At 49.4% G+C, this 14,398-nt stretch overlaps 1 protein-coding gene across 1 annotated transcript; it reads left to right on the forward strand.

Moving 5' to 3' along the window:
* The first annotated feature begins 426 nt into the window (after positions 1-426).
* Positions 427-12,274, forward strand: CLDN1 (claudin 1). The gene is made up of 4 exons (XM_049803167.1): positions 427-721; positions 8,958-9,122; positions 9,606-9,690; positions 10,208-12,274. Exons 1-4 carry the CDS (start codon positions 499-501, stop codon positions 10,368-10,370), a joined length of 636 nt encoding a protein of 211 aa, XP_049659124.1. The 5' UTR covers positions 427-498; the 3' UTR covers positions 10,371-12,274.
* The last annotated feature ends 2,124 nt before the right edge of the window (positions 12,275-14,398 follow it).

Here is a 14,398-nt window from a genome sequence, read left to right on the forward strand (position 1 = left end):
TCCAGAGGGACCGAGAGGGGAGGGTGGGCCCCAGGGGCTGTGAGTCGGGGTGAAACCCTGAAGGAGTGGGTCACCCCCCGGGGGCGGGGGGGGGGGGGGTATTCTGGTGCCCCCCTCCCCCCCGGCGATGTCGACATCACCCCCGACGCTTGCGCCCAGCGGGGAAGGAAGGAAGAAAGGAAGGACGGGGTGGGGTGGGGGGGGGGGGGGGAAGACGGCCGGGCCAGCATCAGCCAGGGCGGCTGCCCCCGCTTCCCCGCGGAGGAAGGCGAGTGGGGGGCGAGGGGGGGCCGCGTCCCACGGCGCGGAAAAGCCCGCGGGGGCGGGGCGGGGGGCGCGGCCGGCAGGGGGCGCCCTCGAGGGCGGCTTGAAAAGCGGCGCGGGGCGGCGCGCGGGCGGCAGTGCGGTGCGGTGCGCGGGGCTGCTCGCGCTCTCCCGCTTCCCCCCCCTCCCCCCCTCTCGCAGCTCAACCCGCCGCCGGGCCGGCTCCGCGCAGACATGGCCAGCGGGGGCCTGCAGCTCCTGGGCTTCGTGCTGGCCTTCCTGGGCTGGATCGGTATCATCATCAGCACCGCCATGCCCCAGTGGAAGATGGCATCCTACGCGGGGGACAACATCGTGACGGCCCAGGCGCTCTACGAGGGGCTGTGGATGTCGTGCGCCATGCAGAGCACGGGGCAGATCCAGTGCAAGGTGTTCGACTCGCTGCTCAAACTGGAGAGTAAGTCGGGGCTGGGGGATGAGGGGCCTTGGGATGTCCGTCCCGGCGGGGTCACCCCCTGCGCCCCAGTGCCTGTGTCCCGGCGGGGCTGAGGGTACCGGTCCCGCAGGGTCCTATGCCGGCACGCTGGTGCCGGTCGTGTCGGGGCTCGGGCTGAAGTGCGGGGACTGGGGGCGTTAGACCTGTCGCCTCCCCCCCCGCCTCGCCCAGCGCCTGTCCCGCTGGGGGTGCTGGTGCCGTCGGGTCTCAAGGTCTCTGTCCCGCTGGAGCCACGCCGCCCGTCCCTTTGAGGTTGAAGGTGCGGGGCTCGGGGTCACCCATCGTCCCGTCGAGGCTCAGGTGCGTGTCCTCTTGGGGCTCCCGCGGTGGCGTTCCCCCGCCGGGCTGAGGGTCGCTCCCCCGGTGACTGTCCTTCGGGCCAGCCGGGGGTCCCTCCCGACCCCGCGGCGGGACCGCCTCTCCGGGCGGGGGGGCTCGGCAGGGAAGTACCCGGGGTGGGGGGGGGGGGGGGGAGATGGACCCGTCCCGCAGCCCTTGCCCGCACGGCGGCTGCCCGTACCCCCAAAAAAACGGTCGAGGGAGGGGAAGGGTCGGATGCTCCACTTGCGCTCAGGCAAGCGCGGTGATTGCGAAGAGGAGTTTTTGGCTGTAGACGTTCAGAGGCGGACTGCCTTCGTGGGGCATGGCTCAGCAGGAGACGAAGTTCATCAGCGGTGCTGAAGTGGCCTTTTCGAGCACGGATCCTTTTTTGCGTTTGACTGTTTTGGTCTTTTGTTCTCTGGGAAAGTCGCTTCTGCTCCCGCGGGGCTTTTAAGCAAAGGGCTGGCAGGTGAGCTGGACTGTAGCCCAGGTACAGCTGCCCGAAGTTTTTAGGCAGACCGGGACATCGAGGTAATCTCTAGGTCTCTTATCTTGTCCTGGGATGGCAAAACCATGTCGGGCATGCAGGATCTGCAGCCTGGCTTGCTGGGGTGTCACTCGGGGCCGCCACGCAGAGCTGGAGCCCCAGTGAGGGCTGTTTCTAGGGCGCTGGAGCATGTAACTTATGCTGACACCTAAAGGGTTAAAAAAAAATCATCCCTTCTCGAGATCCCTCCCTTCATCCCGAGTTCAGTAGTGTCCTCGAACACCTTCATCCCTCTCCCTCCCTAATTAATAAAATAATAATTGCCACCTTGGTCACCTTCTCTTTCCCAACGGAACGAGCAGGTAATTCCACACAAACCGGGGGCCATTGGGAGTATCCCCGCCTTAGATTGCCACCAACCCTTCCTTGTGTGTCACGTAGCGAAGCCGGACACCCCAGACCCCACCTTCATTGCTAGCCCACATCAATCACTCTTGCTCCCTTGCCCCGAACGCCCGTGGACCCTAGAGCTGGCAGAGGAGTGCGGTGCACCCACTAGCACTAACAGGGTGCAAGGTTGTGGATGATCAGGGCTGGGCTAAGCACACAGTCTGGGGTGGTTTGAGTAGTAATTATGTATAAGCTCAGCTTCAAGCCTCTTATCTCGCACTGGGGGTGGTGAGGGGGGTGAAGATGCCAGCAGTGTTGAGGAATCTCCAGCCAACCCCCTGGGTGGGTTGCGAAAGGTAAACTTGCCTCGGGGGCTCGTGTGTGGCTGCAGCCCATTGTGCTGGAAATGAGACCTTCCCGCAGAATCAGATGCGGAGCCTGGCTTCAACGGACTCCTAAAGACCTGCCTCGGGACCTCCAGACCTGGCCCATTCATGGCTGAGCGCTGAGAACCGGCTGCTCCCCTCACCTTTGTCCGGCAAACAATAAGGGCTCTTCTCTTCCAGGGCTACGGGGGAGGGAGGTGTGAGGTGCCAGGGACCGAGGCTGAGCTGTTAGTGGCCTTTTGTGCTCTTACAGAGCCCCTCGCCCTGCAGGGCACGCTTGCCTGAAAATTCCCAGGAAGCCCAAGAAATACAGAAATCGCAGGGGATGTTTTCCTCGTTGGGAAAGTCAGTGAGGGCTGGCTAAAGGAATCCTCGCTCTTTCAGTACCCAAGCTCGCTTACGTTGCCCCTTTCTCGCTTGAAAGTGGATCATGCCTAGGGACATACACGTTCTCTGCTGTTTTCCCTGCCTGGTCTCCCTTCAGGATCTTAGTAGGCTTGGGCAGGGACTGGCAGTGCTGCTGTGGGTGGAGGTGTGAAAAAAACCACCATTTATACCCCATTCAGCAGCCGCACCCTGGGACAGGTGCAGCTGCGCAGTAAGAGTTCCCTTACTGTATTCATTTATGTCGGGGTGAAGGTGGTACAGCTATGTGGGCAGAAAAACTCCTGCCTGGCCACGCTTTCCTGCCAGAGTTTCATGTGCCCTGAATGCTCTGAGCCACATGTCAGAGCCTCATGCACAGATGGGAGAGGCTCAGATCTGTAATTACCTTGTCCCTATAGAAAGGACTGAGCCTCCTCGCACCTGTAGTAATTCATGGTTGTGGGAATGCCGGAAAGCTTTGCCAGCAAGCTTTTGCATATCTGTAGCTATTGCCATTCTTCTAGATGTGCCGGTGTTTGGCTCCTTGGACTGATGCTGCGCGTCGAAGATGGGATTGGTACAAGCTGATAAGCACTGGTAGCCAAGTGAGGGGCCTCCAGTTTCCCGTGTGGCCACGCTGCTGGAGTGCACCCATGCTGGCACTTCTCCCGCAGCTGCGTTCAGCTGAGGGCTTATGTCAGTGCTCCTATTCAAGCAATAGAAAGGCTGCGTTTTGCGTTTTGCTGGCTTACGTGAAAAGCAGTGCGTGGCCACATGCAGACATAGAGGCAACAAAAGCCACCCTTGCAACAAGGCTTTGTTGAACAGCCTCAGCATTGTTCTTGTAGCTCTCCAGCATCGTCCATGGAGCTTAGCTGAGCTTTGTGCTCCTCCGGGGTCTCAGGGCGATGGCCTCAGATAGGAGGGAGAAGGACTCCTGGTACCTGTCTCTGGAAGCTTTCGGGCCCACCTTACCGCACTCACGTTCAGAACAGAGGTTGTTCTGGGTCCTGTCTAGGCTGTTTTAGCTGAAGATACTCATCACCCTGTTTGGTTTTGCTGGGAGAGGTTCTGTGCTTGAGACAAGCTGAGACTCATCTATCACCAAACCTAGTACATCCACAATGAGCCTTTGTGCCCGAGCCCAGAAAATAAACAAGGGTTTGGATGCCCTCTGGGTCAAACAGCACCACTGAAATGTGAAATCTTCCCTCCTACATCTTTAGAACCCTGGCTGAGCCTGTTCCAGGAGCTGGGGAAGGAGATGGGTGGGGGAAGGAAGGGTTCATGCTTAGGTTACTCCTGCTCTGTCATGATGGTGGGGGATTTGGGAGGGTGGCCCAGGGAGGGACAAAGCTATAGTACAAGGGACAAATGTGTCCAAATAGTTCGTCACCTCTCCGTCTTTGGATCTGGAGTAAGCTGGTAGAACCTGCTGCTATCTGTGTTTTTCATGTGGGTTAAGGGTTAATTTTCTCCCATATTTCTCAATCCCTGTTCCTTCCTCATGAAAAATCACGATGGAGTGATAAAACAGTCTCACTTGTGCCATGCTTTGAGAAGGTAGAGAGTTACTTGGAATGCCACCGAGGCTGTTCCTGTGCTGTGCCGTGTTGTGTCTGCAAGAGGGGATGGGAGTCTGTTGCAATACACTGGCTTTATTGCTCTACAAGCAGCTTCTAAGCAGCTTTAGTAGCTAGTGTTACTATGTGTTACTAAATCTCCGGGTAAGGGAATTTCCAGGCCTCGTGGGAAAACAGGCTGCCCAGGTCTCCTCTGACCAGGAATCTGGAAATGGTGGTACTGTGTGTTGCCTGTCTTACCAGCAAGCTTTCTCTGCTGTTCGGGTGACTGCAGGAGGGCATTGAACCTTACTTGCTTTGTGGTAGGCAGAGTACAAGGCCACCTACTGAACTCGCCTCTTTTGCACTGGACATGCAGTGAGGACTTCCCAGCCTTCCCATTTTAGCAAGAAACATGACCCTGTCTGAGTCTGCCTTCTGCCCAGATTCCTCTGTACAGTCTTCTAGACTGTGGCGAGGTGCTTTGAAGGAGTCCATCCAGACTATCTGACGGCGATGGGAGTGCAGGGTCTTTTCAGGGGCTGGTAAGGGGGTTGAAAGCCTCCAAGCCATTAGCAGGCTCTTGGGTCCAGCCAGAATGACTGCTAAGTGGGAGACGTTTGCTGGCTACCTCTGAAGCTGGTTTTGCTTGCTTGGATCTTCATTCCCTTGCCTGCTGCACAAAAGTAACTTTCACATGCTGGCAGGGCAGGACAGCAGGATCTTGGATCCCACTGTTTTCAGGAGATTCAGCATTCATGAAACTCCAGTGGCAAGGCTTTGAAGGCTGCTGATTTCTCTTGGAGGTGGGCAGTGTAACATGCTTCCTGCACTACAGGGGTACTTGTAACTCCTGGGGAACTTCCCGGGTAGAGATTAGAGGGAGCAGCGCAGCATCTGTTTCGCCTGTATTCCGTCATCACTTGATTGCACGGAGGCCCATGGGAAGGGAAGGAAAAGTCCATCATTTAAATACAAACAAGGCAGTCAATGAGCATCTTTATCAGACAATAATCTGCACACAGCGCCATTACGGCAATCTGGCATTACAAACAGGCATTACAAAAATCCCATGGCACTTTCTCAACAGCTTTTCTATGATGTAGATGACATAAATGGAATAAATAAGGAATTGTGATGACAGAAAAACCTCAAACATATGCTGGTGAAGTCCTATTTTTTTATAACTACGCAATTGCCAGCAATTACTTCTGTGTTGGGTAACGATACCGGTGGGAAGGAGAAAGTCTTATGTAGGCTTCTGATAAACTGCATCATGTAGTCTGTGTCCAAACCCACTAAGTCAGAATTGTTTGTTAGCATGTTTTTAAAAAAAGTGGGTTTCATTATGCAAAATGCATGTGAGCAGCTGTGCCATTTTTGTGGATTTACACAGGATTTTATGGCTTGCAGAATTCACTTTTGTTATTAACCATCTTCAGTAGTGTTTAAGTCTCTGTTCTTCAGTACTTGCTGCTTTCTTGCTATATAAGCTTTTCAGGCCGGGTCTCGTTACTAATCAGCAATAAAAGGGCTTGGCTTCCAAGTTAATAGTGGTTTATATTGACAAAATACTGTTGCCATCTGACAGCTGTTGTTCGGTGCCAGGCCAGTTTGGTTTTCCTTGTACAGGACTCTTTTTTTCCCCAAGGTCTCCTGAGACTGGCCAGGCTTTCTGACAGCCTGGTGTATCTTGTGGGAGGCTACAAGCATTGGGCTACCTGTTCCTGTTGGCGAGACAGTTGCAGCAGCAAGGAGTGTGGGGGAAATCCTGTTTCTAATATGATAAAAGTTGTAAAGTTAAATTGCTGTAGAGTACTTCTACTTTTTTTATTGGTAGCCAGTCCTGTTTAGCAGGTTAAGACAATATTATACTTATTTCACTTGGGATTTTTTTTAAGCACCTGAAAAGGCCTATGTGAACAACAGAACTATTATTAAACTAGATTTCTCAGCCTCTGGATGTGTAGCTTTCATTGACAACATGGTTGTTAATGTGTACATAATAACTAATAGCTTGTATGATGATTAACTGCAGTCAGTGTACTGCACACATTGCAAAAGTGGTAGGAAGACAAAAGCGCTGTCTCCCAGTGTGTACTATGAGCACAGGGCAGCCAGGCTGGGTAGAGGGGAGGATGGTTGGCTAACAGAGTCATGTCACACTAAAACTTCTTGGGATAAACAAATGGACAGTCTGTTCTGCAAATGCTCCAACCTGTTTTTCTGTCCTACTGCAAGCTTTGTACATGCTTAGAGCCCTGCATAAGGGAGGGGGCGAGGACACCAGGAGATGTCCCTCCAGGGTCTGCTGCTGAAAGCAGGCAGCCCTGGGAAATGCTCACAATGCTGCTTTTTGTTCAGCTGCTTCTGCAAAGCTGACATGGCATGCATCCAGTTAATACTTGTACATCTTGAGATTTTAGCAGGTTTCATAGTTAGGTCTTCTAAGGTCATAGAAACTTTTTCAAGCATCTTCCTGTGTTCGTCCCTTAGTACCACGTTTGAAGGTGAGAGGTCTCTTCCCACCCTTATAACTAGTTTTCTAGTTGAGATAACATTTCCTATTTTCAGCTTCATGAAAGAACTCTTTCAAAACCCTCTCCTGTAAAGTAATTTCTTCTGCAGCAAGACTAAGCCCAACTTACTGTAGACTCGATGAAACAGATTTGGTACCTCTGCAGAAAACGTCCTTTCCCGTGCAAAGTATGAACTAGTGTTCGGCCATTGGCCTCTCCAGAGCTGCTGCTGTAATGCGCAATTTAGTCTTAAACGTATGGCAGTTGAATTGTTGCCTGGGTGGTAACCTGTCAGCTGAAGTCTTTCTGAAAACTTCCGTAACTTTTGTAAACTAGAAATTATATTTTGTATGCAACCTCTGACCTTGGAGGTGAATCTCTTAAAAATGTGTTTGGATAATGCAGTTGTGATTTATGCTAAACTGATAAATGGCTTTGCAAATGGGTTTCTGCAATCGATGCAGCAGATGGGGTTTGATTAACACCTGGGTGGTGCAGAGGTGTGTCACTTTTCCCCTTTGAAGGAAGTGAGATGACGTTTAGCCAAGCTGATTGTGGGATTTTTCCCAAGAAAGCCAACACACTTCTTAAGAAAGTGTGTCACTTCCTATTGCTCTGAATATTACCTTTTTATTGCATTGTTTTTAAGTGGTTTCATAGTTATGTACAGAACAATAAGGTGGTGTGCGTAGAGGCAGATATGGATCTGTTTTAAAGCAGTACTAGAGCCTGATAGCCTGTTGTTGGTGTGGGTCACAAGAATTTTAAGAAGCTGTAGAGGATAGATAGGTGTGCGGCTGTGCTACCCTCCTGGTTGGTATCAGATTTGAACTCCTCTCTGTTTCAGGTTGAGCCAAAGAGCCTGTTATTGTAGCACAGACTCTGCTGGGTTCTCCGTACCAGTGCTGACTGATGAGTTTGCAGGTGCTCGGTTGTAGGCTTAAATCTTGCAGCTGCAGTTGTCCAAGCTTGAAGTGCTTTGCAGAGCTCTAGCAGAATGCAAGCCAGTGTGCTTTCTGAGGGGTGAGCTCCAGACTTGGGAACAGATTCTGGTGATATTTTGCTAAAACTGTACATGTGTCACTGCTAGATAACCTTCTGTGTCAGGGGACACTTTTGCCTTGGTTACAGCATGCTCCTGGGAGCTTGTTCCCTTGATTAACCAGCCCTGTTTGTTCCCAGATATTAACAGGACTGTATATTAAAATCCATGCTGTTCAAACAAACCTGACTTGCCAGGCAATAAAGCTCAGGCTCTTATTTCACTGCTATTCAGGTGGTTTGTCACCTGATTTTTTTCAGTAACGACTTTATATAATTTTATTTTTCCATTGGTATCAAGAAAATCTGAATTCAGTAGCCCATGTACTTAGGGTTAGTGTGTCTATGCTTTCAAATGAATCAACAGAAAACCAAATCTTGGATAAAGTACGTTGAGGCTGTCTGCTGACAACCCAGGCGAATACAACCCTTGGCTGCAGGAAGCATTACCCCCTTCTCCAATTCTTCAAAAGTGCAAGAGGCTCTTAAAACATTTGAATATCTTTTGAGTCTAATAAGCTAAATATTTTTTGGTAGAAAAACAACCCCTATTTTTTACTTGGCTAGGAAAATCCTGTTTCTGTTGCAATTGTATTTTTGTACCCTCAGGGATTCTCAAACTGAGGATTTAACACAAAATATTTAAATCAACACTGAAGTATTTGTATAAAAGGCAGGTTTTGGAAGTGTTGAGCAATAAAGGGGCCTTGCTGTCTGCTGTGGGACTATTCATATGTATGGCACTATTCATATTAAAACATGTGCCTAAATGCTTTGTCAAGGTAGAGCCTAAATCTGAATACTTCTTTTGATAAACAGATAAGTCCTTCTAACTGGGATTCAAATGATCAAGGAACAAAAGATGTCTGAGGGCAATTCCCAGGTCATTTCCTGCAAAAAGCTGCATGCCCTTGTTTTGCCATGCATTTTAGAAGAGGCTGAGAGTCCTCTGATCCTGATGCAATCACAGTCTCTGGGAGCTTAAAGCTAAAAAAGAACTGTCTTGCTTGGTTGTATCCTGTGTAAGAGGGGACAGAGTATTTTGACACATGATTACTGAGCCCAGTAATTTGACTTCGTATCTTGAGTTTTCTTTGTGGTAACACAAATCCTAATGTCTTTTAGGCAGTCTGCAGGCCACTCGGGCTCTGATGGTGGCTGCAATACTCCTGGGCCTTGTTGCTGTATTTGTTTCTGTGACTGGCATGAAATGCATGAAGTGCATGGAAGATGACCAGGTGAAGAAAATGCGGATGGCTGTCTTCGGTGGGGTCATCTTCATCATTGCAGGTTGGTAACATACAGATGTGTTTAGTGTTAAATGTACCATTTCCTAAACGGCATTTATCCCCCATAGGGTGCCAGAGGACAGGGGAGGGCTTGCTGTCATTGCTGCAAGAGCATTTTGGGCTGGGAATTCCCTAGCAGACTTTGGCACAGTAGCTGCTGACTATCCGAGGCATCATATGGGTCTCTTGGCACTAGCGTTATATTTTCTATATGGACTGCATGCCTTTCGTCTCTATTAGCAGAGCTGAGTTTGACCCGTACATCCTGCTTCAGTGAAAGGCAGTCAGCAGGCCTGCTTTTGCTGCAACGTAACTGTGGGTGACCTCAAATCCTTTCTTAATTTTTCTCCCAACCAGCGCTAACAGCTCAGAACTTCCCAGGGTAGCAGCAGCTCAGCATTGTTACAGGTGCTGCTTCTTGTTACACTTATTTTTGCAGTGATTTTATTGATTGTTTCTTCCACTGTGTTCCCTTCGTGTGCAGGTTTGGCAGCGCTGGTGGCCACGTCGTGGTTTGGCAACAGAGTGGCTCGGGCCTTTTATGACCCTTTCACCCCCGTCAATGCCAGGTACTCGCCCATTTGATATAACACTATAGTATAGGATGACAAATGCTCACAGGGCTTGGTTTTGAGTAGCAGTGGCTCAAAACAAAGAAGGGAATTTCCTGAGCTAGCTGGGTTGGCTTCAAACTGTGCAGAAAGAGCATTAGGACCAGATCTCATCATCCATGTGGCTCCATAAGTCTTGGCTTTGTTTTAAGGCAGCATCACTGCCAGAGCCCTAACTGCTGTGACTTCTGCAATTTTCCTCCGCTAGATGCTTACGGCCCGGTCTGCACAGAGCTTGGCTCTGCTGCAGCTGCGCAGGGTGGGCTAAGAGAGTGGACTAACCCAGTGTACAAAGCTCTGGCTTTTGAGGGTCACCTGGGTGGGTCTCGGGCTGCTCCAAACTGCTGCCTTGCAGGAAGCCACTTCCATCCCTAATGTCCCAATTTCAGCTCCCTTCTGCTTTGCGTGAACACGCTAACGTTGTCATCCAGAGGCACTACTTGTAGTACTCACTTTCTTCCTTCTTTCTCCCCAGATACGAGTTTGGATCAGCTCTGTTCATAGGCTGGGCAGCTGCTTCTCTGGCCATGCTGGGGGGAGCCTTCCTCTGCTGCTCCTGTCCACGGAGAGAAACTTCGTATCCACCCACCCGAGGCTATCCAAAAAATGCCCCCTCCACAGGGAAGGATTATGTATAATGAAACAAAGAAGAGGAGCCACCAGCACTGGTAGTGAAAGCATTTTGGAGAGGACACTACAATGCCACTGTCCTGAGCAGAGTTCAGACTCTAGGTTCTGCCTTCCTCTTCTCCCAAAAATGTGTATATTTTTGTAATCCTCTTTGCTACTGGACATCTCCTTTCTCTCCCAGCCCGTGGAGGAAGGCTAGCCTAGGTTCATAGGTATTGCCACTGGAAAGATGAAACCTCCAAGCTTGGGTTAAGTTTAGTATTTGGGAGTAAAAGGGAAAATGATACTGTTTTTTAGATGGATGTTGGTGCTTTTTTTTTAGTTGTTTTTTTAAAAAAATAGATGGTAACAGTTCAGTCCCATATCCCATTAAGTTAGAGCCCAGTGCGGTGTGTGTAGAAATTAAAGGAACATATATTATATACAAAGTGATGAAACCAATATCTTAAGGGGAAACATAATTTTAGGGAAAAGATTTTACATGTAGGAATGTTTGAGGAGATCTAAAATGCTCTTGTACTGTCTTATTGGCACCTTCAGCACCCTCCTTTCTGTGCAGATTGGCATCGCAAATGGTCAGACACAATTAAATTGCTGTGACTTAAATTGAAATCTGTAACTCTCCATGCATGTGCTGTTGGCCAAGAGAAGATGCAGCGTAAGGTGGTTCGGCTTAACTGTGTGTCATCACTCTTTTGACAAGATCTTGTAAGTTGATTGTGTCTGAGCAAAAGGCTGCAAAAATTGTGACTACAGAGATTAGCAGACTCCCAAAGCAGCTGCAGGTTTCCCTGGTGCTGGGGAAGAGCTGAAGAAAAACGACTGCCTTCTGTTTTCACTGGGTGTCTCTGGTGGGGCTCTTGCTGCTGTTCCTTAGACACCAAGTGCTGCCAGTGCTTGTTTCTCTGTGTTCCTACCCTAGTACCTAACTGAGCTTGAAGCTTTATCCCCTTGTGTGCATTACAGGCCACCTTTTAACACTCTCCTCTTTCCTTAAGTCTTTCAGTAGTCTTAGTTTGCCTTATGCAGCTAAATGTGTTAAACCAAACTGAATGCACTGCTGCTCCCTGATGTTTCCCCAAGGATACCTCACATGCTGCCATTTGATCCTGTCTCTCTTTTCTTGTAAACACTTTCAGTGATGATATGAAGGCAAATTCCAAGGAAACTGACCCAAAGGTTATGGCATTTTCTTTTAATCCAAGCTCACCAAAGAGGAAGAAACTAGCATTTTAAAGATAAAGCCATCTTTGCATATTAAGTCATACCTTTTAAAAAAAAAAAAAAAAAAATGCAGCTTATGAAAGGTTCCCACCCCTTCCTCTGAAACACCCAGTCAGCCACTTAGTGTTTGACTAACACTGGCTGAGGTTGACTGGAGTGAAGTCTCGTAATTCCTAGAAGGATGGTACCAGTTCTCCAAAGCTCAACCTCGCTTTTTCTACAGAAGGAAACTGGTTGCTTCTGACCTGGCTTTATAATTGTGTATGTGTTCAGAGGCATCAGATTTCCTGATTTCCTTCTGTAGACGGGGAGAGCCTCTGGGGCTGAGCTGTATACAACCATGGCATTGGTGGTTTGTATAAGCCTTGCACCTCTGTTCGACCTGACTCTGCAACATAAAGTTACTAAAAGAAACCAACCAGAGCATTTGCTTCAGGCTTGAGTTGATGTTGGCCTGTACTTGGAGCTGGGTCATGTGGCTTCCACTTCTCCATGGGGAATTGCCTGTGCACAGCAGCTGCCTCATGAGACCTCGTCTTAGGAGGTGGCGGCACAGGTCACATTAAAGAGCTGCTGAAGTCTGTGCTTTTGTATTTGCATTAACCCTGAGCCAGGGAGCAGACGCTTGTATTGGGAACTTGTATAAAGTGTTTAAACAATTTCAATAAATGGACTTTTTTAAGGAAAATCAGACTGCATTACTTCATTTCTTGTTTTTGAGCAGAACTTGGACAGTGTGCATGGAGGAGAAGAGGGGGCTTGGGCTTTTGGGAGCCTGCCTGCTAGCATGGAGCTTGTTTAGCTGTGTGTATCTGTAGCAGACATAGGTGGGGACAGATCTTCTTCGGTGAGTCAGGCGGTTGTGGCCTCTGGCAGAAACTCACCCAGTAATCTGCTACGATTGCAGCCCAGGAACCAGAAGGTCTGCTCCTGGCAAGGCAGGCTGCACCCTGGGTGGAGCAGGAAGGGGCAGGGGGAGGGCGGATGGCTCCCTTGCAGGGGAGTGGGAGCTGCAGGAATGGGGAAGGGATGGGGTGTGGAGCCAGGGTGCTCCTGGGAGAGATGCTCTGTGTTTCAGCCGTGCTTTGCTCTCTGTAGCTTTATCCGGGGCAGTGTATGTGCAGGCTGTGGCTATCTGCATGAGGTGCTCTGCCTCCAGAGCAGGAAGAGACCTGCTGATCTATACGTGTCCCTTCAAAACTCTTATGTATAGTTCCTTGATGTTCCTGGGTTAACAGGATTGTGAAGAGATGGGCCCTGGGAGGATCCATCTCACTCTAAAGCCTCTGTGGGAGGTTATCGTGCTTCTCCCGGCTGTAACAATGAACACAGCTGGTCAGGTGTACTTTTTTTGCAGGCCAGGTAGAGAATGGTTCCAGCTGGGGATGGTATCTTTGAACCTGCACTGATGCCTCCCCAGTGTAGCAAGGCTCTATCCCCCATGTCCCTGCCTGGCCTAGAAAACTTTTTCCATTCACCGGGGCTCTTGTGTTCATCCCTTTCATATTTTCAAGTACCTCTGATGAGAGGCAAACTTTTATTTGTAATATTAAGGTCAGTCAAGGAGCTGCTTCCTCTATTCCCTCTCTCTCCAAGGGCTGTTTGCTTTTGTAATTACAAACAAAAGGAATAGAGCTAATTAGGCCTTGTAAAGCTGGCAGAGCAAAACAGCCAGGCATGTGGCTGGCTGAGTGAGCTTGCAGTGCCTGGAGCAGACTGGTTGCCTGGCATAGTTTGGGGTCTATGGTCATTCTTATTCCAACCTGTCAATTAGTCAAGGATTTCCATTGAGATTAATTTTTTCCCATGTTTTTGTGCTCACTCCCTCTCCAAGGACTTTTGCAAGTTCCACGCTGAAGTTTCCTGAGCAGAAGTAAGGTCCTGGGCAGAAAAACAGGGAAGGATAGCAATCCCACCTGTAAAACAGTCAGTAGCACTTCTCGGCTGCTGGCAAAAATAGGCCACTGTAGGAGACACAGATCTGTGTGTGAGACTGGCACAGAAGAAACAGCCAGAGGCTACCTTGTTTGTTTCTTGTACGCTTAGTTTGACAAAATTCTCAGCTGAACTTTCATTTGGATAGGGCTTGTGGATTGCCAGCAGGCTGGCTGGAAAGCCAAGGGTGAAGTTTGGGGGTAAACAATCTCATGGTTTACAATCCTAATTCCAGTGCAGTGGTGACAAGGGGCAGCATCCTCCTCTCTTACTATCCAGGGATGGAGACAGAAACTTGGGAGGGCTGATATCCCAAGAACTGACCCTGGCCCAGTTAAGACAACTCTCCTTTCACCCTCCTTGGGAGGGAGCTTTCCAATGCTTTTTTTCCTGCCTTTCGTGTACAGTCATGCAATTCCTCTTGGCCATGTTTTTCACATCTCTTTGGCCATCTCTGCTATAGGTTTCATAGGAAAGGAGTAACATGGATTAAAAGTTGGGGGAGAGGTTCCCACTGGATTTCAATCCTTGTATGTGACTGACATTTCTGCTGCTAAAGCCATCTTGCAATGAAATGATAGCATTTGTCTGTACAGACAATGGGAACTTTGACTGCTTCTTGGCATCTTCTTCTACACCATATTTATTATTCACATGGTGCCAGAGCTGTGTATACTATGCAGGGAACTTCACTGTCAATGGGAATTGTATGCTCATTTATATTGCTTAGATATTTCAAAGAAGTAAGAGAGCTCAAGATGTTTTTGGAATAGCATCAGCCTGTTGGATTTCTTGGCTTCTCCAACTCAATAATTTTTAAGAAACCCTCTGTGCTAATGCCTTTATCAGATTCAGCTTCTGATTTACACTTGAGCTT

Source organism: Accipiter gentilis, chromosome 6 (genome assembly GCF_929443795.1).
Source record: "Accipiter gentilis chromosome 6, bAccGen1.1, whole genome shotgun sequence".
Classification (NCBI taxonomy): Eukaryota; Metazoa; Chordata; class Aves; order Accipitriformes; family Accipitridae; genus Astur; species Astur gentilis.